General features: G+C 58.8%; 1 protein-coding gene and 1 long non-coding RNA gene across 3 annotated transcripts; one reads left to right on the top strand and one right to left on the bottom strand.

Moving 5' to 3' along the window:
• Positions 1–2000: 2000 nt before the first annotated feature.
• On the bottom strand, positions 2001–11565 carry LOC144307203 (uncharacterized). 2 transcript variants are annotated; one of them, XM_077886757.1, is made up of 6 exons: positions 11160–11565; positions 9995–10589; positions 6732–6825; positions 6087–6158; positions 3637–3668; positions 2001–3561 (listed from the first exon to the last, which is right to left on the bottom strand). In XM_077886757.1, exons 2-6 carry the CDS (start codon positions 10070–10072, stop codon positions 3337–3339), a joined length of 501 nt encoding a protein of 166 aa, XP_077742883.1. In that variant the 5' UTR covers positions 10073–10589; positions 11160–11565; the 3' UTR covers positions 2001–3336. The 2 variants fall into 2 exon arrangements, 1 of the variants encoding a protein (XP_077742883.1); XR_013374136.1 differs by having other exon boundaries at positions 2001–3668.
• On the top strand, positions 2252–5140 carry LOC144307204 (uncharacterized). The gene is made up of 4 exons (XR_013374137.1): positions 2252–2486; positions 2678–2797; positions 4428–4675; positions 4919–5140. It is a non-coding gene; the product is annotated as an uncharacterized LOC144307204 (long non-coding RNA).
• Positions 11566–19052: the final 7487 nt, after the last annotated feature.

Genomic DNA, 19052 nt, shown 5'->3' with positions numbered 1-19052 from the left:
GTGCAGGGTGCGCGGAGGCCCCGGGCTGGGCGGTAAAAGGACCCCCCCGCCCCCCCAAGGTCCCAGAGTGAGGGAGACTCTGGCAGCGGGGTCTGGGGGAGCTCGGAGACAGGGCGGCGATGGCTCAGGCTGCAGCTCCAGTGTGCACCTGTCCCTCCGCCCACGTCCAAGATGCACACCTGTCCCTCAGCCCACGTCCACGGTGCACACCTGTCCCTCAGCCCATGTCCATGGTGCACACCTGTCCCTCAGCCCACATCCAAGACGCACACCTGTCCCTCAGCCCACGTCCATGGTGCACACCTGTCCCTCTGCCCATGTCCACGGTGCACACCTGTCCCTCAGCCCACGTCGAAGATGCACACCTGTCCCTCAGCCCACGTCCACGGTGCACACCTGTCCCTCCGCCCACGTCCAAGATGCACACCTGTCCCTCAGCCCACGTCCACGGCGCACATCTGTCCCTCAGCCCACATCCACAGTGCACACCTGTCCCTCAGCCCATGTTCATGGTGCACACCTGTCCTCAGCCCACGTCCACGGTGCACACCTGTCTCTCAGCCCACGTCCAGGGCCTGCACCTGTCCTCAGCCCACATCCACGGTGCACACCTGTCCCTCAGCCCACGTCCATGGCCTGCACCTGTCCTCAGCCCACATCCACGGTGCACACCTGTCCCTCAGCCCACGTCCATGGCCTGCACCTGTCCTCAGCCCACATCCACGGTGCACACCTGTCCCTCAGCCCAGCCTCAAAATGCCGAGCTGCATTTTGAATCCATCATGCACCTGTGTCCACAGCGCACACCTGTCCCTCAGCCCACGTCCACGGTGCACACCTGTCCTCAGCCCACGTCCACGGTGCACACCTGTCCCTCAGCCCATGTCAGGAGCTCCCCTCAGCAGGGCGCAGGGACACGGGAACCGGAGTTCGCGGCCCAGCACAGCCCGCAGGGGACGAGGAGCCTGGATCTTCCCCGGCCCGCGCTCCCCGTCTGTCCTTCCCATCATCGCGGTCCACGCAAAGATGAAGGACGCAGCGCTGCATGGTAGCTGCTGATTTGGGTAAGGACGTTGAAGGCCTCATTTTCTAGCCAAATCTCACATACACTTGGAACTGGAAGGAATCCGGGGATCTGCAAACTGCCTGGTTCGGGGAAGGGCCACGCTCCACTGACGTGGTTTGTGTCTAAAGCCACCTGGGAAGCAAGGACGGTGGCCGGGGACGGTCAGACCAGGGGTGCTGGTGGGGGCAGCTGTGAGGCCCGCGCTCCCTGCCCCCACCCCGGGGGTGACCTGGCCCCACAGACCCGGTCCCAGGCCCCCAGCCTGAGCAGGCCACTCCCCATGGCTGGGTGCCTGCACTTAGCTCCGACTCAGGGAGAAAGAGCGTTTTGCAGCCAGAGCCCGGCAGGGGGTGTGGGGGGGGCCGTGGGCCCGTCCCTGGTCTGCGGGTCCATCCCCTGCCACCCGCGAGGCTCCCATTCCCGGGGCGCCGGGGTCTCTGGGACCAGCCGCAGCCGCTGCCCCGAGCACTGGCAAGGGGCTGGCGTCTCCTCGGACACCTCTGCTTTCTCTGTGTTCTTTTGGGGATTTTCTTTTCCTTCAACTTTCTTAGTAATCGTTCATTAAAAAAAAAAAAATCCCAGTTCATTCTTTTCTGCAGGAAGGGGAGAGGATATGTTCAGCTGTGCCCACAGAAGTGGGGTGGGGAGGGGTCCCGGGGAAGGAGCGCAGCACAGGCGGGTGCTGCAGGGGAGCGAGCGCGTGAGCGAGCGTCCTGTGGGGTCGGGCTTCTCACCCACCGTGTTGTGTCCGAGGAGCCGAGCTGCCTTTTGAATCCATCGTGCGCCTGTGCTTTTGCAGACTTCGGGGAAGAGCAATCTACTTAAAAGACAAATAAAAGGAGACACACAAAACATAAGCCCTGTTTTGTTTTTGTTTTTTTTTTAATGATCAAACCAGCAAATTGCTCTGCGAGCTGGCTGGAGAGCTGGGCGCGCTGGCTGGTGGTCGGTTCTGCTCTCGCCCGTAGCCGGCATCCGGGGGTCACTCCCGGCAGGTGCCCAAGCTCAGGGAGGGGCCCCGGGACGGCTGGGGGGCCGCCTCTCCTGTCCCGACGGTGCCTTGACTCCTCACAGCCTGGGGTGGGGGAGGGCGTCTCCTGATGGACCGGGAGGACTCGCTTCTAGAAGGCCCGGCGCTGGCTCCCAGCCTGGCGGAGGTCAGAGGTCAGAGCTGCCGCAGGGAGGGCCCAGCGAGGAGGCGCGGGAGCAAGCGGGCCGGAGAGGCTGGGCCAGGGCAAGGCCGGTGGGGGCTGCGAAGAAGGAGAAGGCTCGCGTCCCAGTCCCAGCCGCTCCTCTGTCTTATCCGGTGACAGCTTATCCCAAAGTCCAGGCTTTTGGGGACTCTGTTCCACGAAGTGCCTTTCGGAGGCAGACCGGGCCTTGCAGACTTTGATGTGCGCACGGACCGCTGCCGTCCTATGTAAGTGGAGACTGGGACTCGGCGGTGGGGGCGTCCCTCTAGGAAGCTCAAGGATGAACAGTCCGTTCAACGGGGAGGCCGGGGGTGGGTGGGGTGGCTTCTTCCCCGGAGAGGGGGCTGGGGGCGGGACTGGGGCCGGAGGGCGTCCAGGGCTCATCCCCTGGTCACTAGCCCCCACCTCTCGCGTCAAGGACTGTGGACCCCACGAGCCAAAGCAAACCAGCCATCAGGCCCCACGGCGACCGGGACCGGGGCGTAGCAGGAAACAGACCCATCCACTCCTCTTAAGGGATAGAGTCTACGGCTCAGACGTGAGCACTTGAGGGGTGACTGCAGTTTGGGGGTTTGGGACAACCTCAGTCCCATGAACCTGGGAGCCCGGAAGGGGGTCTGAACAGAAGTGGGACGCGTGGAAGGCAGGGTTCGGGGTCCCCGGGGGGCTCTGGCTCTGGTTGAGAATCCCGAGATGCCACCGGGCTGGGTCGTTTCCCCCAACTCCTGGACTCCCCGGGTCCTGCGCCCCCTGGCCACTCAGGGGCCTCAGCGACAGCTTGCCAGTAGGAAATGCTTTCCCGGAGCGGCCGGGCCGGCCCCGCGGGGTGCACAGACTAACGCTCTCTCCGTCGGGGTGAGGCCAGGCCCTTGCCCAGACCTGAGGGCCACCGACAGGTGCGTAGAGGGAAGGCCCTCCCCCTCTCCACTCCCGCAGGAAGACATCGGTGGCCTCCGTGGCCTGTCCCCTGCTTGAAGCCCTGCCTGGTGTTCCTGTTCTTGCTCCCGGGGTTCACCGAGGGGTTCCTTGAGCCTCCTGGGGACCCCACCAGGACGCCGGGCTCCCTCGCTGCTGGGCTCAGGGGTCAGGGACTTGCAGAGGGGTTGGGGTCCCCGCTGGCCCCCTGGGGAGTGCTGGAGGCCGCGGTGGGTGGTGCTGGGCGGTGCCATCAGTAGTACAGGGCTTCCTCGAAGTTCCCAGGGTGGGGGGTGCTTCGTGGGTCCTGCTTCTTGTCTTGGGCCTTGTGGCTGGAACGTCAGCAAGCCGGGAGCATCTCACCTCGGTGTAGATGACAGACATGCCCTGTGGGACAGTCAGGTCAGGAAGAGGAGGCGGATGTAACACGGACGGTGAGGGGCGAGCCGGGCTCCAACTCACCCAGGTCCTCGAGGCTGGCTCGGCAGGCCGGGCTGCGGGGCAGAGAGAAGCCCTCGGGTTAGGGTGTGCGGCTCCCCATGCCCCTGCTGCCCCCCAGGCTGGCTGCCCACCCCTCACTGCACGGACCAGCCCAGGGAACGCTGTTCCCCCTTTTTGCTCCTCAGGACCCCTCACCACCATCCGAACACAGGTGGGCCCAGGACCCAGGAGGCCGAGGTCTGCGCTGCTCCACCACGGCCCAGCTGCGTGACGGCAGGCCAGCCTCGGCCCTGGGACCTCGGCCTCCCCAGCCGGGGGGAAGGAGCTGCGAGCAGCCCGCCCTGCCCCACCCCGGATCACGCCTTTTCGCCCGCACCGTGTTGCCCTGCCAGGATTATTCTTACGAGCTTTTAAAGATTTTATTTATTTAAGAAAGAGAGAGGGAGAGAGGGGGAGAGAGAGCGAGCGGGAGAGCGAGAGCGCACAGCAGGGGGAGCAGCAGGCAGAGGGAGAAGCAGGCTCCCCGAGGGGAGCCCCACGTGGACTCGATCCCAGGACCCCGGGGTCACGCCCTGGGCCGAAGGCAGACGCACAACCACTGAGCCCCCCAGGCTCCCCCGTCCTGCGAGGACTAAAACAACCATATTTCCTTATTTTGTCCATGAAAAAGCGCATAGGGTTGGCTTCTTCCTTCCTTCCTTGTGTGCGAGTCTCCCTATAACTCCGGTCTGGAGGGAGCGGTGCCCACGTGTGCCCCCATCTGCCCGCCGGCCCCGGAGTCCACGAGTGCCCCCGTCTGTCTCTTCCTCCAGTGCCCTTCGTGGAGGGAGCAGAAAGCCGGGGCCGATGCAAACCCATTTTACAGACCAGTAGTGGAAATCTCAGCAAAACGAAAACAAAAAGCCTCCCATTCTGAGGTGCCTGTTACACACGAGATGGTGCTCAAGGCGTCTAGAACCCGTGTTCCAGGCCCAGGGGTTTCCAACGGCCTTGCAAAGTAGGCAGCACCTCCACTGAATGGACCAGGCGCAGAAGCTCAAGCACCTTGCCCCGTCGCACAGTGAGTACACGGAGTCAGGATTTGAACTCAGGTCTGACTGACTCCGAAGCCCCTACTCTTCCTAGGATGCCCCCTTGCCGTCCTCTCCAACTCGACTCCCCCCATCCTGAGTCTGGGATCTGCGGCTGAAGTGCACGGTCTTCCTGGCTCCTCTCAGACCCGGGAATGTCCTGCTGAGTCTTCTACTCTGGGGTGAAGACCAGCTGCATCATTCCTTCCTCTCCCTTCTTTGTTCCTCCGCAGGGCTCAGAAAAAGGCAAAAAATCTCCCTGGTTCCAGTGGGAGCAGTGGTGGTGTGTGGAGATGATGTTGAAGACGGTCATGATGTGGGATCCCTGGGGGGCTCAGCGGTTGAGCGCCTGCCTTTGGCCCAGGGTGTGACCCCGGGGTCCTGGGATCGAGTTCCGATCGAGCTCCTACCGGGAGGCTGCTTCTCCCTCGGCCTGTCTCTGCCTCTCTCTCTGTGTGTCTCTCATGAATAAATTAATAAAATCTTTAAAAATAAAAGATAGTCATTATGGTGGACGTAGTGATGTTTGTGGTAGGGGTGTTGGTGGTGATGGTAGTGGTGGTGATGGGGGTGTTGTTGGTGATGGTGGCAATGGTGGCTATGGTGGTGGTGGAGGTGAAGGGGGTGATGGTGGTGATGGTGGGGGTGGTGGAGGTAGTGTTGATGGTAGTGGTAATGGTATTGGTGGTGGTGATGGGGGTGGAGGAGGTGGTGTTGTTGGTGGTGATGGTATTGGTGGTGGTCGTGGAGGGGAAGGGGTGATGGTGGTGATGGTGGGGTGATAGTGTTGTTGTTGATGGTGGTAATGGTTTTGGTGGTGGTGATGGTAGTGATGGTGGTATTGTTGGTGATGGTGATGGTGGAAATGGTGGCTATGGTGGTGGTGGAGGTGAAAGGGGTGATGGTGGTGATGGTGGGGGTGGTGGAGGTAGTGTTGATGGTAGTGGTAATGGTATTGGTGGTGGTGATGGGGGTGGAGGAGGTGGTGTTGTTGGTGGTGATGGTATTGGTGGTGGTCGTGGAGGGGAAGGGGTGATGGTGGTGATGGTGGGGTGATAGTGTTGTTGTTGATGGTGGTAATGGTTTTGGTGGTGGTGATGGTAGTGATGGTGGTATTGTTGGTGATGGTGATGGTGGCAATGGTGGCTATGGTGGTGGTGGAGGTGAAAGGGGTGATGGTGGTGATGGTCGGGTGATAGTGTTGTTGTTGATGGTGGTAATGGTATTGGTGGTGGTGATGGGGGTGGTGGAGGTGGTGGTGATGGTGGTGGTAGACGTGATAATGATAATTGTCGCTGTAAAATGGCAATGTTGGTGGTAGTGGTGGTGATACCTCAGCCCAGGCCCCAAACTTCCCCTTTACATTAGCGGGGGCATCGAGTTTGGTCCGAGATTACTCACCCTCAGGCTCCCTTAGGACTGCGAGGTCTGAAGGATACGTATCAGCTTCTTCATCCTCATCCTGCCAAGTGACTGAAAGAAGGAATGAGGCTTGAATAGGACCCACCTGCTGTCCCACCTCGAGGCCTCAGTGTCCCGAGAACACCTGTGGGGGGAGCCAGGTGGGAACTGAGAGTGGGAGGCCGTTAGTAACGTGGGATATCCGTCTTGGCAAAAGCTGCCTGCCCCCACAGCAGGTTCTAGAGGCTTCACCAGCCCTGACACTGTTTAACTGGAGGTTGGCAAACATTTTCTGTTAAAAAGTCAATGTTTTAGGCCCGGCTGGCCGTAAGGTGTTTGCTGCCATCACTCAGCTCCGTGGTGCAAAAGCAGCCTTACACGACTCATATGTAATGTTCTTTACAGAATTACTTGGTGGACCGGGGCTGGCCGCTGGCCTAACCATCCCCTGCCCTCGGCCTGGAGGCCCGGCATCCCCGCCACTTCCCTGTCCCTCCCTCCCCGAGCCCCATGCACTGGCTCCACACGCTCTCCCCAGAAGCCGTCTACTTCCTTCCCCAGTGACTGACTCCTGAGGCTTGGGGCTTGCAGGGCTTCCTTGTCCTTGTCCCCTCCAGAGGCCCTCCTCGGCCTTCCGGGACCCACCGTGCGTGGCCCTGCTGCAGGTCCTCACCGTTGCCATACACCGCGTGCTGCTCTCCGGCTGGGGCTGGGGGTGGATCCTGGGTCGGAGGCGGCCCTGGGAGACACAAAGGCACGACTCTGAGCTCCGTCAGAGAGAGGGAGCCCGCGACAAGGAAAGGCAGTGGAGGCTGCCCGCGTCTCAGGCTCGTCTGTTCACGAGGGCCAAGCCGCAGGTCTGGACGCGGTGAATTTTCATGACACGTTTCCTTTGAGAAATACCCTATGTGGCCCCATGGGAGCCACAGCCCGGGAGGAAGCAGGGAGAGGGCCCAGGCTCGCCAGGCGGGCTGCTTTCCGGAAGGGGGAAAGCTACTGGCTTTGGCCACACGCTGCGTGCCAGACCCTGGGCCCGGGAACTGCAGCGCGGGGGCTGCTCCCCGCTCGGCGCCTGGCCCAGCGAGCGGCACGCAGCCGGGGGGCAAGAAAGCCTCTCCTCCTGACCCTCTGGCGTCTGGTATTCTCCACGACCGTCCTGCAGAGGTTGATACCGGGACGTCCTAGTATCACTCGTAGGTGAGGCGACAGAGGCTGGGCGAGGGGACCTCTCCAAGGGCAGGCACATAGGTAAGGGGTAGGGGCAGAGTCTTAACCGGGGTTTATAGGCTTTTTCTCCACTAGCATGTTGCCTCAGGGGAGCAGGTGCTTCCAAGGCTCTCAAAATCAGCTCCTAGGATAGGGACGGGCTCACACGTGTGTTTTAGAGCACTTGGTGCCCGAGGAACGTTCCTTAGCTGGCCGGGTCGTGGGAGTGGTGTTTCCTGTAAGACCCAGAGCGCTCCCTGTCATTGCACCCCTCCCTGGTGCTCGTTCACCAGGGCTGTTTCTGGGTCTCCGTCCTCTGATGGGCTCCGGGGGTTCCTCTGTTCCGCACACGGTGTGACAACACGTGGCGAAATGGACCTTGTTCAGCAGGCAGAGGACAGCGCGCACACCTGGGCAGGTGCCACCTTGCGTCACTGTGTGGTGCCGGGCTCGCTGTCGTCGGCCAGCACGTCCTGCCAATCGCCTTCAGAGGTACGGCCTGCCCAGTGCCCTTGGAGGTGGCAGGTTGGTGTGCTGAGGGAGCGACGTGCTCCCCGGAGGCGGTCAGCAGGTGGGTATGAGCTACGAAGCCGTCGACTTGCTGGTTTTCTGGTGAAGCTTTGGAATCGGGCCCAACGGTGGTTTCCCGCGTGACATTCTGAAGGTTCTGCACGCCTGGGACTCTGAGATGAGAGGACCGGGGCCACCACCGGGAGCCCTGTTTTCCCAGGAGACAGGTTCCGTCACGCAGTGGGGCCCAGGCGCCCCCAGGCTGGCAGTGGGGCCGCGTGGGACCGCAGCAGCGTCTGCAAGGGAACGTGTTCTCTCGTTTCCCACGAGGCGCTTCTTCCTCCCGAGGGGCCTGCAGCAGCGCCCGCTCTCCCATCGTCCTGTCGGGGGCTGGCGGGGAGACGGCCGGGCCTGTTGCTTTGCCTTTAGTGCCCGGACCCAGAGCTGAGGGGCCGGGGGCACAGGCCCCGGGGGCTCCCAGGCGTCCACGGCAGGGCCGGGGGGAGGCGGGACGGTGGCAGTCGGGTGCAGACGCCCCAGCTAGCTCCGGCCGCCTCCAACGTCCTCCCGTCCTCCTCCTGCACAGCCGTAGCTTAAAGCAAGACAGCCTGCGTGGAGCCTCGACTCAAGACTAGAGGGCACGTTTGTGGGACAAAGACCTGCTCGGAGGCTGGTCTAGGCCCTAACGGGGGAGCTTGTGGGGAGGGGGGCTGGGGGGTCAGGACCGGGGAGAGGCCCCTGCAGGTGTCCTGGTGGGAGCTTGGGGAGGAGCACCGGGTGGTCCTCCTCCCAGAGTGGTCAGGCCTGGCTCCCGAAAATCTCACGCGGATTCCTCGACAGAAGGGGCCGCCGACGTGAATAAGGAAATGCAAGGCTTCGTCCCTTGGCAAGTGGAAAGCAGGGATGACGGCCCTGCGGGGCGAGCAGGAGGTGGGCGGGTCTGGGTCCCCGTCGGGGCTGAAAGTCTAGCAACGAGCCGGGCCAGCAATGGCCTTCCCTTAGATGCGGCCCGAGGCGGAGACAGGCTAGAGTGGGAGGCAGTGCGGAGCCAGCCTGGCCGTGAGGGCCTCCGTTCCTGCCTCCCCGTCTCCACCCGGTGGGTCCGGAATCCGCGTGGACCCGAGGGAGAAGGTGCCAGTCCCTGCCAGGTGCCAGCCCACGCTCGAGGTGTCAGGTCGATGCGTCTCCTCGGCTGCGACTCTCACAATAACCCCAAGCGGAGACGCTTGAGGAATCCTGGAGCCAAGGGCCAGGGCCACAGGATCGGGAGGCCGGTGCGGGGAGGCCGCGGCTCCGCTTCCCTCCTGGTGAGGAGCCTCCGCTGAGCCTCCCGGGGTTCTCCATCCCTCGTCCTCGCTCGGCAGAGCTCTGGCCCGACAAGGTGGGGGTGGCCCGGGGCTTTCGTGGTCCTCCCAACAGCCACAGATGCTCCTCCAAATGCGGGGGCCCTCGTGTGCTCCGCCTGCGGCGTTTACGGACTCCTCTGTCGGCGCCTTTGTTCGCGCATCTCTGGCTGACCGTGGTACGCGAGACACTGGTCTGTGTGTGTGTGTGTGTGTGTGTGTGTGTGTGTTGGAGGCTGTAAGGGTCCCTCCGAGGGCTCCTTTGTGGGACGGTTAGGGAGGAGTCCCTCTTGCCACCCACCACTCGGCGGAGGAAGCAGCGGGGCCCTCGAGACGCTGGCTTTCCGACGGCCGGGCAGCGTCTGGCTAAGCGGTTCGGCCACTAAGGAAGTCGGAACGGTTACTGACCGGACTGTCTCCAGGGTCTGAAGCGGCCCAGAAGTGCCGCGGGGACGGCCAGCGCGGCCAGCAGGCCTGCACACAGCCAGGGAGCCAGCCGGGGGAGCTGCGGGGGGAGACGGGGCACCATGGGCATCGAGGATGAGACTCGGAGGTGTCCCCCGGCGGGCGCAGAGGGGTCAGAAGGGCCGGCATCGGGGCGCGTGCGGCCTCGAGGAGCCCCGCAGATGGAGGCAGGGGGCTCCAGAGGGTGCCAGCAGGACGGCCCCGCGCCCCCGCGCCCTCCACAGCGACCTCCCGCCTTCCCTCCGGGTTCAGGGCACGGACGCCCCAAGCAGGGTCCACGCTCGGTCTTGCGGCGCAGGGTGCGGGTGGGGGGCACGCCGAGGGGTGACCCCTGACCCCTGCCGCTGGCTGGGGCACAGAGCCAGGCTGGGCGACAAGACCTACCGTCCAGGGAGAACGTCTTGGGCTCACTCGTCTCTTTGGAGACGTTGTTCTGGGCCTGGCAGGAGTAGCTCCCGGCATCCCACGCTGACATCACGGTGAAGGAGAAGGAGGCGGTCCTACCACGCGGAGCCTGGGGGCTCCCCAGCATCTTCCCGTCCAGGTAAAATGAGTACAGGATGGGAGGGGAGCCCTTGAGGGCCACACAGAAGAGCTGTACCACGTCCCCCACGGCCAGGCCAGTGGGCCCGGGGCTCAGGGTGAGCAGAGGCTGGGACACAGGGGCTGGGGGCACACGGGGTGGACGTCAGCGACACTCCCCAGGGATCTGGGCATCAGCTACTGGAGCCTGAGCCCCCTCCTGCCCTGGGGATCCCTCCCCAAGGCTCAGGGGTCCCATTACCTGAAGGCAGATCCCGGGCAGTGTCCCCCTCCTTCCCCACTCACCCAGCACCCTGACCTCCAGCTGGGGGCTCTGTTTCTGGACGCTGCTGCCCTCGGGGGTGGCCTGGCACCAGTAAAGCCCAGAATCTCCCTCCCGGGCTTCTGGGAGGTGGAGCTCTTGCCGGGGGTCCCTGTCCCGCAAGGTGCGGCCGTCCTTGAGGAAGGAGAAGAGGAGCCTGGAGGCTGACTTCCAGGGGTACATCTCTGTCTGGCATCTCAGGGTCAGTGGGGCCCCCTCATGGGGCTCGGGAGAGGGGACAGCATGCAGCTCTGGAGGCCGGAACAGCTCTGGGGAGGAGAGGCCTGGGCTCACAGGGGACCCCTGACCCGCAGGCACCCAGAGGCCAGGCGCTAACCAGGGCGCCCCCAGGCCCCAGCCCTGTGCCCAGTGGGGAACACCATCCCTGTCCCTCAGGCCACGGCTCTCAGCCGGGAGCCACAGCACTGGCGTCCCTGGAGCCTCGGGCCAGAGCGGAGGGCCTAGGGGTCGCCTGGTCCCCAGAAGGGAGGGGTCTGGCCCAAGGTCTCTGGGACCGAGGGGCAGGGCTGGTTCAGGGCACTTCTCCTCCCTCCCCTGCGCCAGCGTGGGGACACCTGGGGCCCTGTGGTTGGGCCCGGGGGGGCGGCCAGGGCGACGGCACTGCCCACAGACCGCTGACCTCTAGAGACTGGATCCCTGCGCAGCACCCCCGGCCCCACCCCGGCCCCCCCGCTGGCGACTCACCTTGGACTTGAACCGTGGTCACCTCCGACCTCTGCGTGCCTAGGTGTGGGATGTGGGCCATCCTCCCACTGCAGCTGTACTGGCCGCTGCTCTCCAGGGCTGCCGTGCCCATGGGCAGGACCCACGAGTCCCTGGGGGCTCCGAGCGCCTTTCTGTCTCTGTAGAACTCCCACCTGGAACACGTCTGTGTTCCTCCACCCCTGGCACTGCAGAGTCAGGGCGTCTCCCTCGAACACAGGGTCTGGCCAGGCTCGGAGGTGCAGCCAGACTGGGAGACACAGGAACGGGGTCGCCCGGAGCCTCGCGTCCCACCGGCCCGTTGTCTCCCTCTGTCTCTCAGCCTTGGGCCTCCCTGTCCCCCAGGCCTTCCTGTCGGGCCAGAGCCAGGCCTCTGCTTTGCTCCCCGCCTCCCCAACTTCTCCCTGCCTCTTCTCTCTACCCCTGCCCTTCCCTCCCCTCCCCTGCTTGTGCTGGGTTTGACTTCTTCCAGCTCCCCCTCCCCCCCGGTGCTGCAGAACATGTCCTGGTTGGTCAGCCCTGTTCATGGGTCAGGGTTTTTCCCACTTGACAGAGAGCCCTATGAGGGTCAGGGTGGGCGGGAAGGCAAAGGTTGCCGAGGGACAAAGCTGCCTCCTCTGAACATTCGAGGGATGGAAGGGAGTCCAGGCCCTCGGGGAGTGGAGACCGGAGGAGCTTCGGAGCACTGCTGAGAGGAGGAGACGGAGGCCAGTGCCACTTACGGGGGATGAGATGAGGCCCAGAGCCATTTGCTGGGCCCCGGAGTTACCCTCGGCCTGAGACCAGTGGGGTCCCAGGTCTCATTTCTGCCTGGGCCCTGGCCAGGATTCCCGAGGAATGGGCTCAGTCTGCTGCTCTGAAGATGTTTCCAGGGGACCCATGACCCATCCATTAAGCTTTGGCCCAGAGACATACTTGGAGTTGGAAGGGACAGATACGTAAGACTCACCAGTTTTCCCAGCACAGGGAACCGTAAGAGAATAGAGTGACACAACTAGGGTAAGTAGCAGAAAGAACTTTCTCACCAGAAGGCCTGTCACCTCAGGGATGGGCGCTCAAATCCATTCAGTAAGCCAATAAGCCAATCAGCCAATTACCCAGCCCCCTGGGTACCCACTCAGCTGGCCACTCAGCCACTTGGCCCCTCGACCACCCAGCCCCCCAGCCCCCCAGCACCCCGAGCCACTCAGCCACCCAACCATCCAGCCCCCAGCCCCACAGCCCTACAGCCCCCAGCCCCCCAGCCACTCAGACTCCCAGCGCCCCAACCACCTAATCACCCATCCCCCCATCCCCCCTACCCCACAGCCCCCAGCTCCCCAAACCATTCAGCCCCCCCAGCCCCCCTGCTCCCCGGCCACCCGGCCACCCGGCCACTCTGCTTTTATTTTGGACCCACTGCCTGGAATCCTCTGCCCTACCTCAGTTCAAATGTCACCCCCGTAGGTCTTTCTGGGACCCCCAATTGAAATAATTCACCTCAGTCACTGTCACAGCACCCCACTGCATTAACATCCGAGCCCTTGTCTCTATTTGAAGTTACCTTATTCTTTAAATTGCCTCCTCATTACCGCCTGCCTCCGTGTGTCTAGGACGCAAGGTCCATGAGGGCGGGGCTCACCTATACCTTGTACCACCCCACCCATGCCGAGGACCCGTGCCGGGAATAGTCTGTGTTCAACGCGCATCTGTTGGATGAACACTCGCCGGCTTTGTGCCCAGCCACGTGGGGCAGGGCACCCCAAGCAGGACACGGAAGAGTGGACCCGTGCACCGGTGGGTCCCAGTGCCTATCTGCACCTGCGGAAGAACTCAGAGAGCAAAGGCAGGCCGCGCACTCCTGTGGCCCCTCCTGTCTGCAGAGCTCTGGAGAGCACAGCCTGGAAGTGACAGATGAAGAGGTGCGGGGTCACGAAGACTGAGGGACCTTGACCGGCAGCTCAGATCGCCCCTATACGCACCCCTAATGCTTCTATCTATCACCTATCTATCATCTATCAATCTATCATTTTACTATTATTTTTTAAGATTTTATTTTTAAGTAATCTCTACACCTATCATGGGCTCGAACTCACAGCCTGGAGCTCAAGAATCACAGCTCTACAGACTGAGCCAGCCAGGCGCCCCCAAATCTTTTTATGTAATTGAACTAATCATGCTTTTGCTTTATTGCTTTTTTTTTTTTTTTTTTTTTAGTAAGCTCTACACCTAACATGGGGTTTGAATTCATGAGCCTGAGATCAAGAGTTGCATGCTCTACCAACTAAGCCAAGTTGGCCCCATCAGAGCAAAATTTTTATTTTTATTTTAATTAAAAATAAACATTTTATGTAGGCTCCATGCCCAGGGTGGGGCCTGAACTCATGACCGTGAGATCAAGAGTCATATGCTCACCCCACTAAGCCAGCCAGGTGCCCCTAATGCTTTTATTTATTTTTAAAGATTTTATTTATTTATTTATTTTGAGAGACACAGAAAAAGGCAGAGGCACAGGCAGAGGGAGAAGCAGCCTTCCCGCGGGGAGCCCGATGCGGGACTCCATCCCCACACTGGATCCAGGGACTCCGGGATCACGCCCTAAGCCTAAGGCAGATGCTTAAACACTGAGCCACCCAGGCGTCCCAACCCCTAATGCTTTTAAATGCATGAATGTTTGCAGAACAAAAATGGCCCGGGAAGAGAGGCCAAGCCACAAAATGATAGATGAGGTAGGTTAGACAGGCATGACCAGCCCGAGGGATGGAGGGGCACAGCTGGACATGAGGTGGTGGGCCATGTTCTAGGCTTTAGGTCAAGGGGTGAAGCAAAGAACAGCATAGGGCTGAGAAGAGTCAGACTGGCTGTCCTCGGGCCCTACTGTGTCCTTCACACCGACAGGTCCCGGGTGATGGGCAGACATTGAGAAATGTGGGAATGGCCTTGGGAGGCGTGGGTGAGGACGCTCTCACCAGGGCCCTGAGATGCAGCTGTTTGGCACATTGATTCACACGCCGTCACCCGTGTTGCCCGCGTGGCCTGGGACCCAGACAGAGTTCAGTTTCAGTTCTGCGCTCAGCTCGGGGCTAGCTCAGCCACAGGCTCTCAGTGTGCGAGGAATCCCGCGCCTCTCTAGCCATCCCTCCATCTGCCTCCGGCCCCATCTAAACACATCTTTCCTCTGCGCTTGGTGTGGTGGGAAGCACGCAGGGTCTGGAATCACAGGACCTGAACCTAACTCCTGAATCCCTCTCTTTCGGTGGGAACTTGGATGAACTGTGTGGATTCCAACAGCCTTCAATTCCTGGTTCTGTCTATAGGACAGGAACCACCACAGTCATTTCTTCCTTGCAGTGCCGTATGGCTAGTGACCCGCCTCCTAGAAACGTGGTTACTGTTTTAACTGAAAGCAGAAGGAAGGCCTGACCTCAGAGTGACTAAAATCTCTCAGTAGAGTGATGCCCCCTTCCTTTCCCCTCTTTACCGGAAAAATGCCTCTGCAACTTCAAAGTGGTGAGTGAACAGGGTGAGGGCATAGAAGCCTACAACAGCAGAGAAGGCATCCAGAGGCCAGAGGGACACCTCAGATGAGCTGGTGTCCCCGGGCCCCAGGGACCTGTTGTCCAGTGCGGTGAGACCAGGGAGCTGTGCCTGCAGAGCCAGCGTCTGTCATGAAGATAGTTGGCAGTAGGGTGTGCAGGGGGGCCGTGGGTGCCTTGTGGCACTTCCTGCAAAGGGCACCGTGGACCCCAGTCTGCTACAGGCTGAAGATGAGGCGATGACACAGCCATTGGATACGTTGTACAATAGACAGCGGAGGCTGCAGCCCTGCCGACCTTGGCACTAGTGAGGCCGTGGTGGGAGGGAGGGGAAGGCCCAGCTCCTGGCCCATGGACAAAGTGTATGGGGACCAAGCAGGCCAACCAGCATGATGGATGGGGCCCCGACACCATTTCCCACTCATAGGCACTGGGAGATACTTGTCTGAGAAAGACCCAGCAGAGTAGGGACACAGGGGTCTTCAAATAGCTGATGGGCGAAGCTTAAGAGAGAGGGAGAGACTTTAGGCAGAAGTGGGACTAATTCATGGAAATGAGGGAGATCAGGGAAGCAGGTTTCAGCAGAGCATGAGGGACCCTCTCAGCAGTGAGCGCGAGCACACTGGAACATGCCGTGCTTCCATGGTGCCAGGGGGTGGCCGTGTTCTGGAAGCTCTGAGATACTTGTCATGGCCCGCGTGCGTGTCTACGGAGGGTGGGTTCCAGCCCTGGGACTGAACTTGGCGAATGCTCAGCTCAGAAGAAATGTAAGGTTCTTCTCCTAAACTTCAAATACACCTTTAGTGTACAGCCAGGTACCAGCACATTCGGCGTCAGGGCCCCTGGCCTCTTGAATCCCTGATAGTCATAATAGTAACAGGCACCGCTTACTGTGTGAACGTGCCCCACCAGGCACTTGGACTGAATTTTGTTTTCCAGTCTCACTTGATTAAAACCCAACCACAGCTGTGCTAGAGGTATCGCGGCGGGATGGAGAGAGCACGCGGGTAGCACCAAGTGGACTTGGGTTTGCATCTGTTGTGCTCATTAGCAGAGCAATTCTACGCAAGTTTGTTAACCATCGTGAACCTCAATATCCCCAATTGTTTAATCGGGATTAAAAAAAATACCCGCCCTATGATTCTAAAGGTGAGGTGAGATACCGTACGCACTACAAAGCAGGCCTTCGGTGTTTTCTTGTTTGTCTCTGCCCACATCTAAGAGGAAATAGCAGCTCTGCACTTAGGGTAACTCTGTTTCTCCACACCTAGCCATGGGGTCCCGGCATCTTAGATTGGTTTCCTGAGGTCCCCAAGCATCAAGTGTGACTCCGTTGGGCCTGGGTCCTCTACCACCTTGTCCCCTAGTCAGCCAGTTTTTGACTCTCTCTCTCTTCCAGATCATGGGTTCCACGCTGGAAAGCACTTGGACTTCATCCAGTCAAGCCCAGCAAGGGCTGTTCCTTTTACAAGGTAGTGATTTGCCCTTGAAAGCCTTTCTTCTGGAGTCTATCCAGGCACTAGGCCATCCTGACCCTGCCCTTGGACCTTTCCACTTGTCCAAAGGGCCGTTCATAAGCACACAGGACAACACTGATGTGGGGGAAGGAAGAGCACCGAGTGGGACAAGGGTTTTCCTTGCAGGGTCAAATTCTCAAAAACTCTGTCCAGGAAGAGATCGTATTTAGAAATGGTTTTGTTTTTCTGGTTCAACGAAAACAAACAAGCAAACTACTGGGACCAAGTATAAAGCAAAAAGTAAGTCAACTTGGAAATTGTAAGGCAACGTGGAATATGTGCCCAGACATGTTCCTTTTAAGTGTAGCAGGCAATAGTGGCTGAGACTGGGTTGAGTCTGGGAGGTGCCTAGTGACCCTCTCCCCACCTCATAGTTCTCTGCCACTGGAGGAGCAGTCCGTTCCACTGCTGGCAAGGGTGACTGGCCTCTGGGGAGGTGCATCAAGGAGAGAGACATACCTCAGGGAGAATGGATTTGATCCTGCGAACCATCCCCAAGGACCAGTCAGACCTGAAGCAGCCTCTGCACCTGCCCATCCCCAACAGAGAGATGATGTAGGGAGAAGGGGGATGGCCAGTGGGTAAAGGGCTTTGGACACTCAGAGCAAGGCCTCTTGATCAGATGAGAAGCCTGGTCATTGTTGACTGCTTCTAGGAAAACACTGAAACTTCATAAAAATAAATCTTTTGTTTTTTTGTAAAAGCCTACCTATTGCTGAGCAAAATGCACAGAACTACCTTTTCCCATTTCCCTAATCCTGTCCAGCCCACGCCCTGCCCAAAGCTTCTTTCCTTCCTCTTTTTTTTTTTTTTAAAGATTTTGTTTATCTGAGAGAGAGAGAGAGAGAATGTGCACAAGCTGAGAGAGAGACAGAGGGAGAGGGAGCAGCAGACTCCTTGCTGAGCAAGCAGCCTGATTCAGGGCTTGATCCCAGGACCCGGAGATCATGACCTGAGCTGAAGGCCGAGGCTTAATCGACTGAGCCACCCAGGCATCCCAAGCCTTCTTTCCTTCTATAACTTCATTTTCCTTTTGAGACAGCCTGATAAGTAATTTAATCTTATTTGACAGGGTAAACATGTCATTGGGCCTCAGAATGTGATTTTCTGTCTCCCTAATTTTGCTCTGATACATTGAAGGCCTCCCCTTCCAAGGACGAAGGGATGGGAAACATAAGAGGAGCCCCCCCCACTACACCCCATCTCTGTCAAGCATACCCATGTGCACACCCTCATTAAACCCACTTGAACTCAGAAAGGTGAAAGTAGAAGACCCAAATAACTTAGCCTTTGGTGCCAAGGAGGGAAAGCTCATGCTTGGTGACTTACCAAAGAACAACACAATCCTGTAGAGCAGCATGGAACCTAGCCTGGCACAGGGGAAGGACATAGGTCCAGCTAAAGGCAGATGCAGAGTCAGGGTGGAGTGGAGAGGATCTAAGCCGCAGGCCCAGGGATGGGTGAGTGACCCTTCTGATGTAGGTGGTGTTGCTACTTCAATAGAGGAAGTGGGGAAGAAACTTTAAAAGTTCAAATTAGTATTTCCTCTTTGGTTGAAGAGGTATAATAGAAGTGAACTTCCTTTACAATGCTGCATGAAGGAGTCATGGAGTAAACCCTTGAACACTCTGTGGCTTTGAAAAGCTCATGCTAATGAATCAAGATGGGACATGGCTATGGAAAGATCCAGAGACAGCCAGAATTTGTGTGATTTCAACATCATTTATCTTGGAAGGTAGCACAGTTCTGAAAACGCCAAGATCATCCGTCCCCCACCCTGAGTGATGTCCACTTCTCCAAGGTTTCCTTCTATCCAAGGAGAAAAGTGAGTCTCTGTGCACTGCAATGAGGTGGAAAAGTGGAATCCTGAAAATGGCCCCCGGGACTACCAGTTCAGGAGGAACTCCGGGATTGATGAGGTCGGAGTGGAATGGGCTGGAGTTTCTGAATCTGAGGTTTTAAGACTGTCAGGTTATTATTTTGAGAACTGTTCCTTGAATTGCACTAGTAGGAGAGCAAACAGGCAAGCCACAGGGTGACAAGATATTTTCCATACACGTGGCCGAGAAAGGACCCATATCCAGAATATAAGACTTTCTAAAAGTCAGTAAGAAAAAGACAGACGATCCACTGGAAAAATGGGCAAAATAATTGAATATGTAATTTATAGAGGGAGATACCCAAGTGCCAAATGAACACAGAAAAAGAAGCTTGACTTCATAAATAACCGTGAAGTGCCAATTTAAACTAAGTGAAACACCACTACATGCCCCATAAGAATGGCTGAAACTATCAAGATAGTAACCACATGCTGGTGAGGATGTAAGGTGTTCTCTTGTACACCTCCAGGGGGAGTTTAAGTTGGTACAACTACTTTTAGAAAACTGCATTCACAGAATCTACTAAACGGATCATAAAAATACCTGATGGCCCAGCATTTTCACTCCTAGGTACATATTGAACAGAAATGCATATATGTTGGCATCAAAAGATATGTACAAAAATGTTCATAGCAGCATCCCTTTTAACAGATGAAACCTGGAAATTACTTAGTGAGCCCTCAACAGAGAAAAAGGCCACACCACCCTCATCTTCTTTGAGGATAGAACATGGGAGTTTAAACTGAAGCACAAGGGTTTTGGGTAAAGTACCAGGAAGCACTTTCTGACAGTAAAGTGTTTCCTGGAAGTCTTTAGGTGAGAAGTTCCATACAGTCTGGAAAGAATTCGATGTGCTTATTGTCAAAGACAAGAATGGAGGTGTGAACTTTCTAACTTTTTGTGCTCTAGATTCCCTAATTCCCTGGAAGTGGGAAAATAATCTGACACTGGCAGGCAATTCTC

This window comes from Canis aureus, chromosome 38 (genome assembly GCF_053574225.1).
Source record: "Canis aureus isolate CA01 chromosome 38, VMU_Caureus_v.1.0, whole genome shotgun sequence".
NCBI lineage: Eukaryota > Metazoa > Chordata > Mammalia > Carnivora > Canidae > Canis > Canis aureus.
Note: the sequence above shows the minus strand (reverse complement) of the source record. Positions and strands in the feature narration are given on the sequence as shown.

Excerpts from the sequence above, each read along its gene's own strand:
- LOC144307203 (XM_077886757.1), bottom strand. The coding sequence starts at position 10,072 with ATGCCGGGAGCTACTCCTGCCAGGCCCAGAACAACGTCTCCAAAGAGA. Across the intron at positions 6,826-9,994 it reads CAAGACGTTCTCCCTGGACG|GGCCGCCTCCGACCCAGGAT; the intron begins GTAGGTCTTGTC and ends TGTGTCTCCCAG. Across the intron at positions 6,159-6,731 it reads CTGCAGCAGGGCCACGCACG|TCACTTGGCAGGATGAGGAT; the intron begins GTGGGTCCCGGA and ends TCCTTCTTTCAG.